At 47.1% G+C, this 19,011-nt stretch overlaps 2 protein-coding genes across 12 annotated transcripts in view; both read left to right on the forward strand.

Annotated features, from left to right (window-relative positions):
- trim37 (tripartite motif containing 37) overlaps nucleotides 1–19,011 on the forward strand; it is a 210,467-nt gene that overhangs the window by 125,730 nt on the left and 65,726 nt on the right. For all 11 annotated transcript variants that reach the window (XM_072469883.1, XM_072469882.1, XM_072469885.1 and 8 more), the window contains 2 exons: nucleotides 12,892–12,973; nucleotides 14,043–14,119. In XM_072469883.1, coding sequence (XP_072325984.1) covers nucleotides 12,892–12,973; nucleotides 14,043–14,119 — 159 coding nt within the window. The remainder of the gene's footprint in view (nucleotides 1–12,891; nucleotides 12,974–14,042; nucleotides 14,120–19,011) is intronic.
- Nucleotides 15,861–16,770, forward strand: LOC140386953 (pyrroline-5-carboxylate reductase 3-like). The gene has a single exon (XM_072469879.1). It carries the CDS (start codon nucleotides 15,888–15,890, stop codon nucleotides 16,695–16,697), a length of 810 nt encoding a protein of 269 aa, XP_072325980.1. The 5' UTR covers nucleotides 15,861–15,887; the 3' UTR covers nucleotides 16,698–16,770.

The following is a 19,011-nucleotide window of genomic DNA, read 5'->3' on the forward strand; positions in this document are numbered from 1 at the left end:
GGACCTGTTGGAATACTTGACCCTTGAAGGTTAAGTTCGAACTGAGGGGGAAGCGCGGAGGGGTTCTGCAAGTCATGGGCACTATTTATTATGCACTTTCAAGAGCTGGATAACATCGAACATTAGTTGGGGGCGGGTGGATGGGGTGGGGGGGGGGGGGGGGTGGAGAGGCTGTGTAGATTAAGGGTGACTATGGGGAATTCCTGATTCCTTTGTGTCATTTGTTTATGTAAACATGTGGGCTGAGGTTTGGGGGAGGGTGGGCGGATGGGATCGTTGTTATTATGGGGATTGACATATCTCGCTGACTATTGTTTATTGTTGATGGGTGTAAATGTGGGAGAAAATGTGAAAAAGGAGGAGAATAAAAATAATAAAAATTAAAAAAATAAAAATAAATATAAAAAAATAAAAATAAAAAAGAAGAGTAAAGAGACAAAGCAAAGGTGAAAAAATATTTTTGACATACCAGCATTAAAATTTGATGGAATGAGACTCATGATCGTCGACCGCCCCCAAGTCTTTGGGATCCAGTTAGGAACCAGTAACTTTATTTAAAGCAGACGACGTTTGAGATCCAAGGTAGTTGCTAAGTGAAAAAAGTCACAAGATTCCACTTTTTTAAATCAGAAAATAAACTTTGGTACACAAGGTCAGAAAGATAAAACAATTTACAATGTCGATCTTGCACTTTGCTTCCAGGATTAATTAGGTAACTGTAAATTAACAGACAAACTGGTTGAACATCCTACGCTGCACAATAAATGGCAGATGTGACGAAGACCGATCCCATGATTTCTCAGCAACCCACCTAGGTATTCATACACCTTGAGTCAACCAATCTCACTGAAACTCTGTTTTCCTTATGAAATTTCAAGTCTTCACGCCTCCCTTTTAAAGATGTGGCCTCGGAATTCCCTCCAGAAGTCGCTCCGACTCGGACTCCCTCAGTGACTGCCCACTCTTTCCATGGTTTAATCTTGTTTCCTGCGACTACATTCCACTGGATTCCCAAATCTGCATTCCAGCACCAACTTGCAGGCACACCTTCAGTTCCTCAGCCATGCTGAGCAGAGCACCACTGTTACACAGTTACTTTTGTTCCTTACTTTTGCTCCCTACAGCATGGAGTCACCAGCTTTCAGCTGCTGTTTCAGCTTATCAGGGTTTCTCCGAGTACTCACTCTCCGTTGCTTGGAGCCTCTTTCTTTGCTCTTCTTGCCGGTCGTCTGCTTCTCCTGGTTGCTGCTTCCCTGGTGTGTTCTTTCTTTCTCCTGGTTTGACCTCCCTGTAGTGGGATTGCTCTGTTATGGTATCCCACTCCTGGGTCCCTTGACTTGAGTTTTCACACTTCCTTCCCACATAAACACATTGGTCACTTGTCCCTGGCCCAAAGAATTCTAAAACGTTGGATTGCATGTGTGCCATCCGCTCTTTAACCTGTGTTCGTGTGGAAACTCGCAGGGCATGCTGGAACTTGTAGTTCCTGGTCTCTGCTCAGGAATGTGGTTTGTCGGGACTCTTAATGGGCTCCGCATTTTGTGACAGTGCTGAAGAAGTGTGCCGTTAATTAAGATGCATCGCACTGTTTAACAAATAACTAACTGGAATGGGCAAGCCTTGACTCTCTATTTTCTGGTGCATTTCTGTCGTGCCCTTTCACACGTTCTAATGCGGAGCTTTTTGGAGAGATGCTGTTGTAGCAAAACTTGAGGAATAGGGGAAATTGGACAACAACTTATGATTTCTGAGTTGAACTGAGCACGTGATCGTTGGAAGTTGCTGTCTGATTTACAATTTTTTTTATTTCTAAATCTGGGCCAACTTGTCAAAATAATGATTTAATTTTAATCGTTTTTGGGCATTGTGAGTGAGGGAGGGGTATGAACTGACTCCAGTCCCATTTATTAAGATCATATGTATGTAGCAATATTAAGAGAGGTACTTTAAACTAATTTGGCAGGGGAATGGGAACCGGATTTGTAGTCCAGCAACTAAGGTAGCCGATATTCAGGACGCCAAAGCTTGTAATGAGGCAGTGGGGAAGGGAACACTGACAAAGGAGAGTATTTGCAGGCACGGAGATGGGTTGAAGTGTGTATACTTCAACGCAAGAAGCATCAGGAATAAAGTGGGTGAACTTAAGGCATGGATCGGTACTTGGGACTACGATGTGGTGGCCATCACGGAAACTTGGATAGAAGAGGGGCAGAAATGGTTGTTGGAGGTCCCTGGTTATAGATGTTTCAATAAGATTAGGGAGGGTGGTAAAATAGGTGGGGGGGTGGCATTATTAATTAGAGATAGTATAACAGCTGCAGAAAGGCAGTTTGAGGAGTATCACCCTATTGAGGTAGTATGGGTTGAAGTCAGAAATAGGAAAGGAGCAGTCACCTTGTTAGGAGTTTTCTATAGGCCCCCCAATAGTAGCAGAGATGTGGAGGAACAGATTGGGAAACAGATTTTGGAAAGGTGCAGAAGTCATAGGGTAGTAGTCATGGGCGACTTTAACTTCCCAAATATTGAGTGGAAACTCTTTAGATCAAATAGTTTGGATGGGGTGGTGTTTGTGCAGTGTGTCCAGGAAGCTTTTCTAACACCGTATGTAGATTGTCCAACCAGAGGAGGGGCAATATTGGATTTAGTACTGGGTAATGAACCAGGGCAAGTGATAGATTTGTTAGTGGGGGAGCATTTTGGAGATAGTGACCACAATTCTGTGACTTTCACTTTAGTAATGGAGAGGGATAGGTACGTGCAACAGGGCAAGGTTTACAATTGGGGGAAGGGTAAATACGATGTTGTCAGACAAGAATTGAAGTGCATAAGTTGGGAACATAGGCTGGCAGGGAAGGACACAAGTGAAATGTGGAACTTGTTCAAGGAACAGGTGCTACGTGTCCTTGATATGTATGTCCCTGTCAGGCAGGGAAGAGATGGTCGAGTGAGGGAACCATGGTTGACAAGAGAGGTTGAATGTCTTGTTAAGAGGAAAAAGGTGACTTATGTAAGGCTGAGGAAACAAGGTTCAGACAGGGCATTGGAGGGATACAAGATAGCCAGGAGGGAACTGAAGAAAGGGATTAGGAGAGCTAAGAGAGGGCATGAACAATCTTTGGCGGGTAGGATCAAGGAAAACCCCAAGGCCTTTTACACATATGTGAGAAATATGAGAATGACTAGAGCGAGGGTAGGTCCGATCAAGGACAGTAGCGGGAGATTGTGTATTGAGTCTGAAGAGATAGGAGAGGTCTTGAATGAGTACTTTTCTTCTGTATTTACAAATGAGAGGGGCGATATTGTTGGAGAGGACCGTGTGAAACAGATTGGTAAGCTCGAGGAATTACTTGTTAGGAAGGGAGATGTGTTGGGCATTTTGAAAAACTTGAGGATAGACAAGTCCCCCGGGCCTGACGGGATATATCCAAGGATTCTATGGGAAGCAAGAGATGAAATTGCAGAGCCGTTGGCAATTATCTTTTCGTCCTCACTGTCAACAGGGGTGGTACCAGGGGATTGGAGAGTGGCGAATGTCGTGCCCCTGTTCAAAAAAGGAACTAGGGATAACCCTGGGAATTACAGGCCAGTTAGTCTTACTTCGGTGGTAGGCAAAGTAATGGAAAGGGTACTGAAGGATAGGATTTCTGAGCATCTGGAAAGACACTGCTTGATTAGGGATAGTCAGCACGGATTTGTGAGGGGTAGGTCTTGCCTTACAAATCTTATTGAATTCTTTGAGGAGGTGACCAAGCATGTGGATGAAGGTAAAGCAGTGGATGTAGTGTACATGGATTTTAGTAAGGCATTTGATAAAGTTCCCCATGGTAGGCTTCTGCACAAAGTAAGGAGGCATGGGATAGTGGGAAATTTGGCCAGTTGGATAACGAACTGGCTAACCGATAGAAGTCAGAGAGTGGTGGTGGATGGCAAATATTCAGCCTGGATCCCAGTTACCAGTGGTGTACCGCAGGGATCAGTTCTGGGTCCTCTGCTGTTTGTGATTTTCATTAATGACTTGGATGAGGGAGTTGAAGGGTGGGTCAGTAAATTTGCAGACGATACGAAGATTGGTGGAGTTGTGGATAGTAAGGAGGGCTGTTGTCGGCTGCAAGGAGACATAGATAGGATGCAGAGCTGGGCTGAGAAGTGGCAGATGGAGTTTAACCCTGAAAAGTGTGAGGTTGTCCATTTTGGAAGGACAAATATGAATGCGGAATACAGGGTTAACGGTAGAGTTCTTGGCATTGTGGAGGAGCAGAGAGACCTTGGGGTCTATGTTCATACATCTTTGAAAGTTGCCACTCAAGTGGATAGAGCTGTGAAGAAGGCCTATGGTGTGCTCGCGTTCATTAACAGAGGGATTGAATTTAAGAGCCATGAGGTAATGATGCAGCTGTACAAAACTTTGGTAAGACCACATTTGGAGTACTGTGTACAGTTCTGGTCGCCTCATTTTAGGAAGGATGTGGAAGCTCTGGAAAAGGTGCAAAGAAGATTTACCAGGATGTTGCCTGGAATGGAGAGTAGGTCTTACGAGGAAAGGTTGAGGGTGCTAGGCCTTTTCTCATTAGAGCGGAGAAGGATGAGGGGCGACTTGATAGAGGTTTATAAGATGATCAGGGGAATAGATAGAGTAGACAGTCAGAGACTTTTTCTCCAGGTGGAACACACCATTACAAGGGGACATAAATTTAAGGTGAAAGGTGGAAGATATAGGAGGGATATCAGAGGTAGGTTCTTTACCCAGAGAGTAGTGGGGGCATGGAATGCACTGCCTGTGGAAGTAGTTGAGTCGGAAACATTAGGGACCTTCAAGCAGCTGTTGGATAGGTACATGGATTACGGGAAAATGATATAGTGTAGATTTATTTGTTCTTAAGGGCAGCACGGTAGCATTGTGGATAGCACAATTGCTTCACAGATCCATGGTCCCAGGTTCGATTCCAGCTTGGGTCATTGTCTGTGCGGAGTCTGCACGTCCTCCCCGTGTCCGCGTGGGTTTCCTCCGGGTGCTCCGGTTTCCTCCCACAGTCCAAAGATGTGCGGGTTAGGTGAATTGGCCAATGATAAATTGCCCTTAATGTCCAAATTGCCCTTGGTGTTGGGTGGAGTTTGGGTAGGGTGCTCTTTCCAAGAGCTGGTGCAGACTCAAAGGGCCGAATGGCCTCCTTCTGCACTGTAAATTCAATGATAATCTATGATTAATCTAGGACAAAGGTTCGGCACAACATCGTGGGCCGAAGGGCCTGTTCTGTGCTGTATTTTCTATGTTCTATGTTTAATGGTGAAAATACTGCTGTAGGCCTAGTCACACCCATTTGACTGGCTCAAAAATCAGACTTGTTTTAATGATTGAACATAATTGAAGATGTTTACTCCCCCTTGATTATTTCTGGAAAGGCTTAAGCTTGGTTTTGTAGGCGAAGCATAAATTGAAATGAGAAACTGAACTTTGAGCATCAAAGTTTGAGCTTAATATTTTAGGAGATAGCCTGAAGAGTTTGTGCAAAAGCTGGTTAATTCTAGACTACAGTTGAGTAAGGAGAGAATATAAACATAAACCATAGGTGGTTTTCCATTTAACTCGAGTGTTGAGAGATGCCACTGTCTGATCTGATGTAACTCGATTATTGTTCTTGTTCCAGTTTTACAGACCGTGACCCCTGCAGAGAGCTGTTTTGCAGACTGACACCTGCAGAGAGCTGTTTTGCAGACCGTGACCCCTGCAGAGAGCTGTTTTGCAGACTGACACCTGCAGAGAGCTGTTTTGCAGACCGTGACACCTGCCGAGAGCTGTTTTGCAGACCGTGACACCTGCAAAGAGCTGTTTTGCAGACCGTGACACCTGCAGAGAGCTGTTTTACAGACCGTGACACCTGCAGAGAGCAGTTTTGCAGACCGTGACCCCTGCAGAGAGCTGTTTTGCAGACCATGACACCTGCAGAGAGCTGTTTTGCAGACCGTGACCCCTGCAGAGAGCTGTTTTGCAGACCGTGACCCCTGCAGAGAGCTGTTTTACAGACCGTGACACCTGCCGAGAGCTGTTTTGCAGACTGACACCTGCAGAGAGCTGTTTTACAGACCGTGACACCTGCAGAGAGCTGTTTTGCAGACCGTGACACCTGCAGAGAGCTGTTTTACAGACCGTGACACCTGCAGAGAGCTGTTTTGCAGACCGTGACACCTGCAGAGAGCAGTTTTACAGACCGTGACACCTGCAGAGAGCTGTTTTACAGACCGTGACACCTGCAGAGAGCAGTTTTGCGACCGTGACACCTGCAGAGAGCTGTTTTACAGACCGTGACACCTGCAGAGAGCTGTTTTACAGACCGTGACACCTGCAGAGAGCTGTTTTACAGACCGTGACACCTGCAGAGAGCTGTTTTACAGACCGTGACACCTACAGAGAGCTGTTTTACAGACTGTGACACCTGCAGAGAGCTGTTTTGCAGACTGACACCTGCAGAGAGCTGTTTTGCAGACCGTGACACCTGCAGAGAGCTGTTTTACAGACCGTGACACCTGCAGAGAGCTGTTTTGCAGACCGTGACACCTGCAGAGAGCTGTTTTACAGACCATGACACCTGCAGAGAGCTGTTTTGCAGACCGTGACCCCTGCAGAGAGCTGTTTTGCAGACCGTGACACCTGCAAAGAGCTGTTTTGCAGACCGTGACACCTGCAGAGAGCTGTTTTGCAGACCGTGACCCCTGCAGAGAGCTGTTTTGCAGACCGTGACACCTGCAGAGAGCTGTTTTGCAGACCATGACACCTGCAGAGAGCTGTTTTACAGACCGTGACCCCTGCAGAGAGCTGTTTTGCAGACCGTGACCCCTGCAGAGAGCTGTTTTGCAGACCGTGACACCTGCAGAGAGCTGTTTTACAGACCATGACACCTGCCGAGAGCTGTTTTGCAGACCGTGACACCTGCAGAGAGCTGTTTTGCAGACCGTGACACCTGCAGAGAGCTGTTTTGCAGACTGACACCTGCAGAGAGCTGTTTTGCAGACCGTGACCCCTGCAGAGAGCTGTTTTGCAGACTGACACCTGCAGAGAGCTGTTTTGCAGACTGACACCTGCAGAGAGCTGTTTTACAGACCGTGACCCCTGCAGAGAGCTGTTTTACAGACCGTGACCCCTGCGAGAGCTGTTTTGCAGACTGACACCTGCAGAGAGCTGTTTTACAGACCGTGACCCCTGCGAGAGCTGTTTTACAGACCGTGACCCCTGCGAGAGCTGTTTTACAGACCGTGACACCTGCAGAGAGCTGTTTTACAGACCGTGACCCCTGCAGAGAGCTGTTTTGCAGACCGTGACACCTGCAGAGAGCTGTTTTGCAGACCGTGACACCTGCAGAGAGCTGTTTTGCAGACTGACACCTGCAGAGAGCTGTTTTGCAGACCGTGACCCCTGCAGAGAGCTGTTTTGCAGACTGACACCTGCAGAGAGCTGTTTTACAGACCGTGACCCCTGCAGAGAGCTGTTTTACAGACCGTGACCCCTGCGAGAGCTGTTTTGCAGACCATGACACCTGCAGAGAGCTGTTTTGCAGACCGTGACACCTGCAGAGAGCTGTTTTGCAGACTGACACCTGCAGAGAGCTGTTTTGCAGACCGTGACACCTGCAGAGAGCTGTTTTGCAGACCGTGACACCTGCAGAGAGCTGTTTTGCAGACCGTGACACCTGCAGAGAGCTGTTTTGCGACCGTGACACCTGCAGAGAGCTGTTTTACAGACCGTGACCCCTGCAGAGAGCTGTTTTGCAGACCGTGACACCTGCAGAGAGCTGTTTTACAGACCGTGACACCTGCAAAGAGCTGTTTTGCAGACCGTGACACCTGCAGAGAGCTGTTTTGCAGACCGTGACACCTGCAGAGAGCAGTTTTACAGACCGTGACACCTGCAGAGAGCTGTATGGCAGACCGTGACACCTGCAGAGAGCTGTTTTACAGACCGTGACACCTGCAGAGAGCTGTATTGCAGACTGACACCTGCAGAGAGATGTTTTGCAGACCGTGACACCTGCAGAGATCTGTTTTGCAGACCGTGACACCTGCAGAGAGCTGTTTTGCAGACTGTGACCCCTGCAGAGAGCTGTTTTGCAGACCGTGACACCTGCAGAGAGCTGTTTTACAGACCGTGACACCTGCAAAGAGCTGTTTTGCAGACCGTGACACCTGCAGAGAGATGTTTTACAGACCGTGACACCTGCAGAGAGATGTTTTGCAGACCGTGACACCTGCAGAGAGCTATATGGCAGACCGTGACACCTGCAGAGAGCTGTTTTACAGACCGTGACACCTGCAGAGAGCTGTTTTGCAGACTGTGACACCTGCAGAGAGCTGTTTTGCAGACCGTGACACCTGCAGAGAGCTGTTTTGCAGACTGTGACACCTGCAGAGAGCTGTTTTGCAGACTGTGACACCTGCAGAGAGCTGTATTGCAGACTGTGACACCTGCAGAGAGCTGTATTGCAGACCGTGACACCTGCAGAGAGCTGTTTTACAGACCGTGACACCTGCAGTGAGCTGTTTTACAGACAGTGACACCTGCAGAGAGCTGTTTTACAGACCGTGACACCTGCAGTGAGCTGTTTTGCAGACTGACACCTGCAGAGAGCTGTTTTACAGACCGTGACACCTGCAGAGAGCTGTTTTGCGACCGTGACACCTGCAGAGAGCTGTTTTACAGACCGTGACACCTGCAGAGAGCAGTTTTACAGACCGTGACACCTGCAAAGAGCTGTTTTACAGACCGTGACACCTGCAGAGAGCTGTTTTACAGACCGTGACACCTGCAAAGAGCTGTTTTACAGACCGTGACCCCTGCAGAGAGCTGTTTTGCAGACCGTGACACCTGCAGAGAGCTGTTTTGCAGACCGTGACACCTGCAGAGAGCAGTTTTACAGACCGTGACACCTGCAGAGAGCTGTTTTGCAGACCGTGACCCCTGCAGAGAGCTGTTTTACAGACCGTGACACCTGCAGAGAGCTGTATGGCAGACCGTGACACCTGCAAAGAGCTGTTTTACAGACCGTGACACCTGCAGAGAGCTGTTTTGCAGACCGTGACACCTGCAGAGAGCAGTTTTACAGACCGTGACACCTGCAGAGAGCTGTATGGCAGACTGTGACACCTGCAGAGAGCAGTTTTGCAGACCGTGACCCCTGCGAGAGCTGCTTTGCAGACCGTGACCCCTGCGAGAGCTGCTTTGCAGACCGTGACACCTGCAGAGAGCTGTTTTGCAGACTGACACCTGCAGAGAGATGTTTTACAGACCGTGACCCCTGCAGAGAGCGGTTTTGCAGACCATGACACCTGCAGAGAGCTGTTTTACAGACCATGACACCTGCAGAGAGCTGTTTTACAGACCGTGACACCTGCAGAGAGCTGTTTTGCAGACTGACACCTGCAGAGGATGTTTTACAGACCGTGACCCCTGCAGAGAGCGGTTTTGCAGACCATGACACCTGCAGAGAGCTGTTTTACAGACCATGACACCTGCAGAGAGCAGTTTTGCAGACCGTGACACCTGCAGAGAGCTGTTTTACAGACCGTGACACCTGCAGAGAGCTGTTTTACAGACCATGACACCTGCAGAGAGCTGTTTTACAGACCGTGACACCTGCAGAGAGCTGTTTTACAGACCATGACACCTGCAGAGAGCAGTTTTGCAGACCGTGACCCCTGCAGAGAGCTGTTTTGCAGACCGTGACCCCTGCAGAGAGCGGTTTTGCGACCGTGACACCTGCAAAGAGCTGTTTTACAGACCGTGACACCTGCAGAGAGCAGTTTTGCGACCGTGACCCCTGCAGAGAGCTGTTTTGCAGACCGTGACCCCTGCAGAGAGCTGTTTTGCAGACCGTGACACCTGCAGAGAGCTGTTTTGCAGACCATGACACCTGCAGAGAGCTGTTTTGCAGACCATGACACCTGCAGAGAGCAGTTTTGCAGACCGTGACCCCTGCAGAGAGCTGTTTTGCAGACCGTGACCCCTGCAGAGAGCGGTTTTGCGACCGTGACACCTGCAAAGAGCTGTTTTACAGACCGTGACACCTGCAGAGAGCAGTTTTGCGACCGTGACACCTGCAGAGAGCTGTTTTGCAGACCGTGACCCCTGCAGAGAGCTGTTTTGCAGACCGTGACCCCTGCAGAGAGCGGTTTTGCGACCGTGACACCTGCAAAGAGCTGTTTTACAGACCGTGACCCCTGCAGAGAGCAGTTTTGCGACCGTGACACCTGCAGAGAGCTGTTTTGCAGACAGTGACACCTGCAGAGAGCGGTTTTGCGACCGTGACACCTGCAGAGAGCTGTTTTGCAGACCGTGACCCCTGCAGAGAGCTGTTTTACAGACCATGACACCTGCAGAGAGCGGTTTTGCAGACCGTGACCCCTGCAAAGAGCTGTTTTGCAGACCGTGACCCCTGCAGAGAGCAGTTTTGCGACCGTGACACCTGCAGAGAGCTGTTTTGCAGACAGTGACACCTGCAGAGAGCGGTTTTGCGACCGTGACACCTGCAGAGAGCTGTTTTTCAGACCGTGACCCCTGCAGAGAGCTGTTTTGCAGACAGTGACCCCTGCAGAGAGCAGTTTTGCGACCGTGACACCTGCAGAGAGCAGTTTTGCGACCGTGACACCTGCAGAGAGCAGTTTTGCGACCGTGTATCCTGCAGAGAGCTGTTTTGCAGACAGTGACACCACATTATAATGCCACTGATTAGATTTTGAACCAGCAGCAAATTTGGGAATTTATTGCAAGGTGCCATTTATGTTATTAAGCTCCTCAATTCTTTCATGAAATGTGTGTCTCACTGGTAAGGCCAGCATTTATTGACCATCCCTAATTGCCATTTAACGGAATGGTTTGCCCATGGTGCTGTGGTTAGCACTGCTCGCTCACAGCGATGAGGACCCGGGTTTGATCCCGGTCACTGTCCGTGTGGTGTTTGCATATCCTCCCCGTCTCTGTGGGAGCCTCACCCCCACAACCCAAAAAGATGTGCAGGGTAGGTGGATTGGCCACACTAAATTGCCCCATAATTGGGGGGGGAAAAGAATCAGATACTCTAAATTTAGAAAACAGAGTGGTTTGCCAGGTCATTTCGGAGGCGAGTTAAGAGTCAACCACATGGCTGTGGGTCTGGAGTCTATGTAGGTCAGACCAGGTGAGGATGGCAGATTTCCTTCCCTAAAGAGCATTAGTGAACCAGATGGGTTTTTAATCGATGGCTTTCTGGTCTCCATTACTGAGACAGGTTCCAGCTGCATGCTATGGTGGGATTTGAACCTGTGTCCCCAGAGGATTAGCCTGGGCCTTGAATAATTCGTCCATTGACATAACACTACACCACCATCTCCCCCTTTGGAACCTATCTTTGTCTGCTGGCAGCGTGGTTCCCTTTTATATATCAGCAAATGTCACATTTCTGACTATCATTTTATTCGTGCACCCTTCCTATAATTGTGACATTTCCAGTTCACTTCCTGTCTCTCGTCGCATGACATACATGTGAGCATTGATTGAATTGGCTTGGTCTCTGCAGCTGTTAAGAATTAATATAATATATTAATCAGAACAGCATCCTCCACTGTTTCCGACTATTTTCTTAAGCTGAACATCAAAAAAGACAAAATATCAGAAGGGAAACTTCACTTAAAAGAAGGCAGTCTCTCTCCAGGCACCATGCCCTGTTCGTAACCATGGATGTCTGTGCTGGTCCATGGCTATATTGGCACGGTACAGCAGTGGTTGGCCATGCCATCTGCAGGTGCCTGACCAGGAAGCTCCTGCTCTTGCCATCTGCTGTAGGCATTTTGGAAGGATTTACAGGTTGATAATGAACCTGTTTGGCCAAGTCATGAATGCACCTTTTTAAAGGAAGGCGATATTGAGCTAAAAAGACTAAAGAAGAGGCATGCAGTTTAGGAAAGAGCGTTTATCGCTTTTGCTGTTCATCCTTTTTTTCTCTGCTTCTTGATTTCATTGTCTCTGCTCCTGAATGTTTAGAGTTGGAAATTGTACAAGCTGTGGCTACCAGAATTCTTTGAGGTGGTTCATGTGCTGTTATATTCCATATTATGTAGGGAACACCGACCGATTTTCTTTCTCATTTAAAATATGTTCTAAAAGTGCATTTTCATTTTAGCGAGGTTAATAAATTAAGGAACATGCTTGATTACTGCGCACGTGGCAAGAATTGTGTTATGACAGCACATTCTCAATTTTGTTTTTCTATAAAACACTGTTTATTGGTCCTGACCCCCCTCACTGCTTCCTGCTCACTGCCTGTCTTGCTACCTCATTTGCAAGCCAATAGGTTTTAATGTAAAAATTGCACCTCAAGAAAATAATCCACCTAATAATCTTTATTGTTACAAGTAGGCTTACATTAACACTGCAATGAAGTTACTGTGACAATCCCCTAGTCTCCACATACCAGCGCATGTTCGGGTACATTGAGGGAGAATTCAGAATGTCCAAATTACCGAATGGCACGTCTTTCGGGACTTGTGGGAGGAAACCGGTGTACCCAGAGGAAACCCACGCAGACACCGGGAGAATATGTAGGCTCCACACAGACAGTGACCCAAGCCGGGAATCAAACCTGGGACCCTGGAGCTGTGAAGCAACAGTGCTACCGTGCTGCCAAAATGGTTTCTACAGCAAGTGATTTTTTGTAATGTTTTAGTTTATTGCTGTTCTTAAGAAAACATTTGGAATGCTAAATGAGGTGTCGCTGTACTGTAGAAATGATATTAATACTGAAGGCTTTATTTTCTACCTGATGGCCATTTAAAAGTATTTTGTAAAGTTTTCTGAACCCTGACCACTTTGTGCTGGCTTCTAAATGACTGTTGTGAACACCTGTTTGTTTGTTTTTTTGTTTTCAATAGCACCTTACGTCAGCGGGCTGATCCTGTGTACAGCCCCTCTCTGCAGATATCTGGACTCTGCTGGAGACTGAAAGTTTACCCGGTGAGTTCAAAAGTCTGTTTGTGCTTGTTGGGGAAGTCAGGTGGAGGATGAGGAGCCTTTGTTAGTGTGAACTTTGAGCCAAGAGGTGTATAGCAGTGACAGCATGCATTGCACAAAGATATATGCATTGAACTGAATGTTGAGAGAAGTGAGTAGTGCAGAATAATATTTGTGTTTAAGATTTGAAAATTGTGGACAGGGAGAGCTCACAAATGCTGGTAACTCTTTGGTTGATGCTCAAGTGATGCTTGTGAACAAATATGTGAGCGGAGCCAGAGTTTGGGTCCATGTTACAATGCACTAAGAACCACCATTCTATCCTGGAAACCCTGCTTCCCATTATATTGTTTGCTCTCATTCCTCTTCTGAAGACTTGACTCCTTGCAGTACAGTACAGTACAGCACCATGAAATATCAAAAAATATCAAAGTTCACTCTAGTGCCGAACTGAGAATGCCATTCTTCATGTGCGCACCTGCAGATATTTATAAATCTCTTGCTCCTGCATCCGCTTTCACTCCACTCCCCTTCTCTGGCAAACATGCAAAAGCATGCACTCATCCAGCAACGTCAGCAACACGTACAATTATCCCTCCCCATGCACTTTGAGACCCCTTTGTTGGAATTCCCTAATTCTACACAGCTATGGGATTGCACCATGTGTGTCAGCCATATGGTTGAGTTTCCCACTGTCGAGAGTTGAGCTGCCAAGTAAATGATAGTTCCAGTAACTATTAAATGATCCCTTAGTAAACTAGCTTTCAGAGAATGTACAAATAAGGAGCCTGGATAAACTGTTTCTGAACTATTCTAACCTGAATCTAAAGAGCCTGGAGTAAAGTATGGCTTTTGCAATTAGTTCTAATCAAATATAAACTTGTTTGTTAGAAAAGCTTGACTAGAGTAGTAAGGAACTAGAGAAGAGGACTCTATTGGTTTCTCATACTAGTACAGAATGGAATGATTTTAACCATGGTGTGTGATCCTTGAATTAATTTTGGGGGAGGTGTGAAAAACCTCAATGTATGCATTCAAATCTGCAAACATTAAGTTGTGTATTCTATCCTAGGATGGGAATGGAGTTGTGCGAGGAAATTACCTGTCGGTGTTTCTGGAACTCTCTGCAGGACTCCCTGAAACATCTAAGTACGCAGACTCTTTATTTTTGTTTAATAAGTGAATTTCTGTCCAATTACTTCCTCCTAACTGATTTTTAATGAGTTGGTCTGTTTTCTTTTTCCTTCCATCTTCAACTGTAAGTTGTGAGATTCATTTACATTTTGCCCAGTTCTTTTTTTTTTCTCCCCAATCTCCCTGCTGAAGGTGCTGATTCCTGCTGTGGTCCAGTTTCACGATGGTTGCAGTCTCTGAACTTTCTAAAGTGGCCCCTCTCAACCTGCCAGGCCTGCTGAGCGAGTGTTGACGGAAAGTTCAACTTTTGCCTATCCGTGCCTGACATCCCCCAAGTGCACTTTCCAGCAGGGGGCCATTCATTGGTTTGTGATTGTGAACTGCAGTTCTGCCTGTGGTTTTTCTCCTTCTTGTAGTTAACCCCAGCTGATGTACATTTCCCAGAGGGTTTTTTGGAATATGGAATACTCTCAACAGGAACGGGTTGAGTCATAGACCATTTACATCTGTCTAGAAACGATAGGGTCAAAATTTAAAACCAGGAATGTTAGGTGGGGAGCACGCAGCCGAGTGGGGTTTCTTTTGTTGCTCAAGCAAATTGATGAACACGATTGTGCCACATGGCGGCGTCCTGTGTTGTAAATGAATCCTGGTGCTAATCAAAATGTTTGAGTACCACATCACGCTGACCAAGCCACAGGGGAGTTGCCAAACAATTAAAAGCAGTATTCCTAATATTATCTACTGATCTAATCCTTTCTCACTCTCAAATTTGCAGCAAGGTGAAAGTCTTTGCCTATGTGAGATATACTTGAAATTTGCAGGGAAAGAGATTACAAGAGCTAGAACTGAACTTTTCTTCGCTCTAGTGACCGGGAAGGCGAGGCCACATTATCGAGCTTGGAATGCTCTGGGCACGTTTTTCAGATATTGTCAACCATAATTGAATGTTACCCTCCGCTGACTCCCAAGTGCTGTCAGGACATACTGCCGACCAAGATAAATAGAAAGGACCAAATGCTGAAAATCTTGAAGTAAAGCAAATCTTAGATACAGACTAACTTGCTGTAAGTTTCCACCGTTGTATGTGGATTTTTTCTTTGCGCTGCAGCCCGACAGGTCTGGGATCAGCCATTCCATTAAATAAGAAACATCTGAGCTGATCCTTTTCAGAATTTTGATCAAAATTTATTCAGATAATTGCTCATTTTTCCTAGATATGTCCAGTTTTGTTGAAGGAGCCTGAATCTCATCTCCTTATAGTTGTAGTTTATCAATTCTTTCAGAGCACTCTTCACTCCCTTTTGTAGGTTACAGTCACAACTTTAGATTTTGCTGTTCTTGCCCTCTTCCAAAGAATGAAATATTAAAGGAGACGTGACTTTACATGTTGCTGACCTGGAGGTTGTCTTGCAATATATTAGCAACTTCAGGGTCGTTTTAACCATTGTGCATACAGGTACTTGTAACTCCAAACAGGAACTAACTGCGGGCAAAGTATTCTAACCTAAACTGAATGCAATATTTCCAGTGCTATCGGTTACGAACTGACCGGACCAAACCGCAATGCTTTTATTATTCCTTATTCTAGTACGAACCTGGATTTAAATCCGATCCTAGCTGCCATTGGGTAAACTGTACTTAATGCTATAAATGAATCACATTACCAATTTTAAGTATTAATGTTGGCACCTTAAAATGATGCGCCTGAGACGTGATTTCTGGCGATGTGGAGGCTTTCTGCTGAGCCGCCTCCACATCAGCCTGTGCTGACCCTGCTGCCATGGAGGGAGAGGGAGGCGTGGGCTTTATCGGCGGAGGGAAAATGGCTTTTGGAATTGCCGTGGGCATCTTGGAGTCAGGAAATGTGAAACCTGAAAACATAATGGCTTCGGCTCCATCAAACAATGTTTACAAATTCAAGGACGCTGTGATGAAGACGACGCACTGCAATAGCTCGGTGCTGGAGAACTACAAGGTCGTCTTCCTCAGCGCCAAGCCTCACATCCTGACTCAAGTCCTGAGTGATGTTTCTCCCTTTGTCACACCAACACACCTCATCGTCTCTGTGGCAGCTGGGGTTACCGTAGAAACACTTGAAAAATTCCTGCCTGCTGGGACCAAGGTGTTGCGAATGATGCCAAACCTCCCGTGCACGGTGCAGCAAGGTTCAATGGTGTTCTGCCGTGGAAGCAACGCTGGGACTCAGGAAGCCGCTTTCCTCAAAAGCCTTCTAGCTGCCTGTGGACTGTGTAAAGAAACTCCAGAATCTTACATCGACATCCACACTGGGATCAGTGGGAGCGGAGTGGCATATGTTTATCTGTTTGCTGAAGCTCTGGCAGAGGGAGGTGTCAAAATGGGAATGCCATATGACTTGTCAAAGAAACTTGTAGCACACACGCTGCTGGGAGCTGCGAAAATGATCTTGGAGACAGGGGAACACCCAGGAAAACTGAAGAATGATGTCTGCACACCAGGAGGGACAACCATCCACGGCCTGTATGAGCTGGAGAAGGGAAACCTGCGCTGCACTGTAATGAATGCTGTCGAAGCTGCAACAAAGCGGGCCCGCGAGCTGGGGAAAGACTAATCGCCGCAGTGCAGGAAGCACTGTTGGGTGGATCGGCCTGGCTGCATTGCCCTTGGGTGTCCAAAAAATGGTTGGGGGGGGTTGCTGGGTTGAGGGGCTAGGGTGGAAGTGTGGTGTGCTCTTTCCAGGGGCCGGTGCAGACTTGATGGGCCGAATGGCCTCCTTCTGGACTGTAAATTCTATGATAAGCGATGGTGTGATGAGCTGTGATTGCTCCATCGGACTCCACCATTTTCATAGAAAACTTTGTTGCCAAACACCGGGTCTGGTTTGCCCTCCTGCTTTCCCTGTACTTCCTCCAACACAGCCTGCTCCATCGGCAGAATCCGGTCATAGGTATCTGAAATCCTCCCCTCACCCAACTCTGCTAGAGACAGGACCATATCCAAGAGCGAGGGCGACGGTGCTGGGGAAATGAAGGAATCTCTTTATGTAAAACGTTCTGAGCCTGCAAATGTCTAATACATTAGTTCTTGCGAGCTGTAACTTCTCCAATAACTCCTCTATACTGGCAAACCTCCCTTCAATAAACATGTCCCCAAACCTCCATGCCCTAAATAAGGAGTCCAAAGTAGACTGCACAAACAAATGATTCCTGCAAATAGGGGCCAACATTGACATGGCGCCCATCTTAAAATGCTCCCTAAACTGCCTCCAGATCCTCAAAGTGGCTACCACTACCGGACTCTAGTACAAAAAGATAAGAGGGAAAAAGAAAACCAACACCCATCCTACAAACAATCCCAAAAATACAAACTCCAAATATGCCAAGCAAATCCCCATAATTACATGCCCTCGCCCACAATACAAAAATCCTGCAATAAATACAGATACAAATGCATCTAACAATTAGTTCGCCCCCAGTTCATGTTTCTTTACAAACTCATCCCCATCCTCCAGCGCGTCAGAATAATAGTCTCTCTTTTCAAAAATCACTCGAAAAGAAGCTGGGTATGCCACATCAAATCGCACACTACTTTTGTACAATGTGGCTGTGGCCTTTGCCGCACGCGTTCTAGCCAGTCCTGCTCCCACGTCTGGATATATCCTGAAGGTGTGGCCCTCCCATCTAGGTTTTGATGGGCCTTTGCCCACCTCAGGACCTGTTCCTTGTCTTGGTACATCTGGAACCCGTCGATCACCTATGGTGGTTCCCCAGATCGGGGCATCTGCCTTAGCGACTGATGGATCCGGTGTAATTGGGGAGGGAATGGCAATCCCTCCTTCCCAAACATTTTGGACATATAGTCCCTAGGATTTAGGCCATTCAGATCCTCTAGCAGTCCCAACAATTCTTTTGCCGCCTGGAGCAATTTTCCAGTTAATCCCCCTTGGCCTTCAACGTTTTATGCCCTTCAGCCAGCAATGCCATCTCCACCTCCGGGGAAACGATCCGCTCACTCTGGTCTGAGAGTGCCACTTCCACCCCTTGTATCACCGCGTCTTGCTCTACCTTCCAATCCGTCTTCTCCAAGACCGCACGGATGGTGGTTAGAACTCCTTCTGTTGCCTTATCAAGGTCCTTGAGGCTGCTGCTTTTGAATTTGTCTGCCAAGAAGCTTGCTAACATCTCAACTGTCCACGGAGAGGCCAAAGTTCTGGCAGGGCCCTCCACCATTTTCTCCACCAATGAGGCTCGAAGGGCTTCTGAATCCGACAGTTCTTTGCCTGTATTCTGCCTTTATTATACTTATTGGACATTACTTTTATGTGGGGGACCATATCTCATCAAATGATTCAAATTTCTCCCCAAGCTTCACCGATAAACTTGGTGAAAAGGGGCAAAAACAAAGTACCCTGACTGGAGCCACCACTTGTGTGACTGCACACCACATAGCTGCCACTGAAAGTTATCCCTGCACAGATGAATGGCAGTAGGCATTCATTGAGACTGCCTACTTCTACCGCCATCGAGTCAACCACCTAGCCCCTGCCATGTCTTTCTGATTAAATCCTCATTTGTGCCTTTGTCACCTCCAGACTTGACTATTCCCCTGTTCTCTTGGCTAGCCTCCCACACTCTACTCTCCATAAATCTAAGATAATCTAAAACTCTTGCCCATGTCCCAGCTTTCACCAAATACTCTTCATCTCTCTGCTTGCTGTAATACACTGAAATCCATGTTAACAATGCCTTGATTATCGTTCTTTCTCAGTCCTCAAATGTCCTGCCCCCTCCCGCCTCTCTATGGTGTAATCTCCTCCAGCCCTTCAACCTTCTGAGATATTTGTGCTGCTCTAATTGCTCCACTGTTCTTGGTTGTACCTTCGGATGTCTGGGTGTCAAAGCTCTGGTATACCCTCCCAGCATCTC

The sequence above is a fragment of the Scyliorhinus torazame genome, chromosome 12 (genome assembly GCF_047496885.1).
Source record: "Scyliorhinus torazame isolate Kashiwa2021f chromosome 12, sScyTor2.1, whole genome shotgun sequence".
Taxonomy (NCBI): domain Eukaryota; kingdom Metazoa; phylum Chordata; class Chondrichthyes; order Carcharhiniformes; family Scyliorhinidae; genus Scyliorhinus; species Scyliorhinus torazame.

What these genes read in the sequence shown, in the direction of transcription:
- LOC140386953 (XM_072469879.1), top strand. Translation starts at nt 15,888, where the DNA reads ATGGAGGGAGAGGGAGGCGTGGGCTTTATCGGCGGAGGGAAAATGGCT.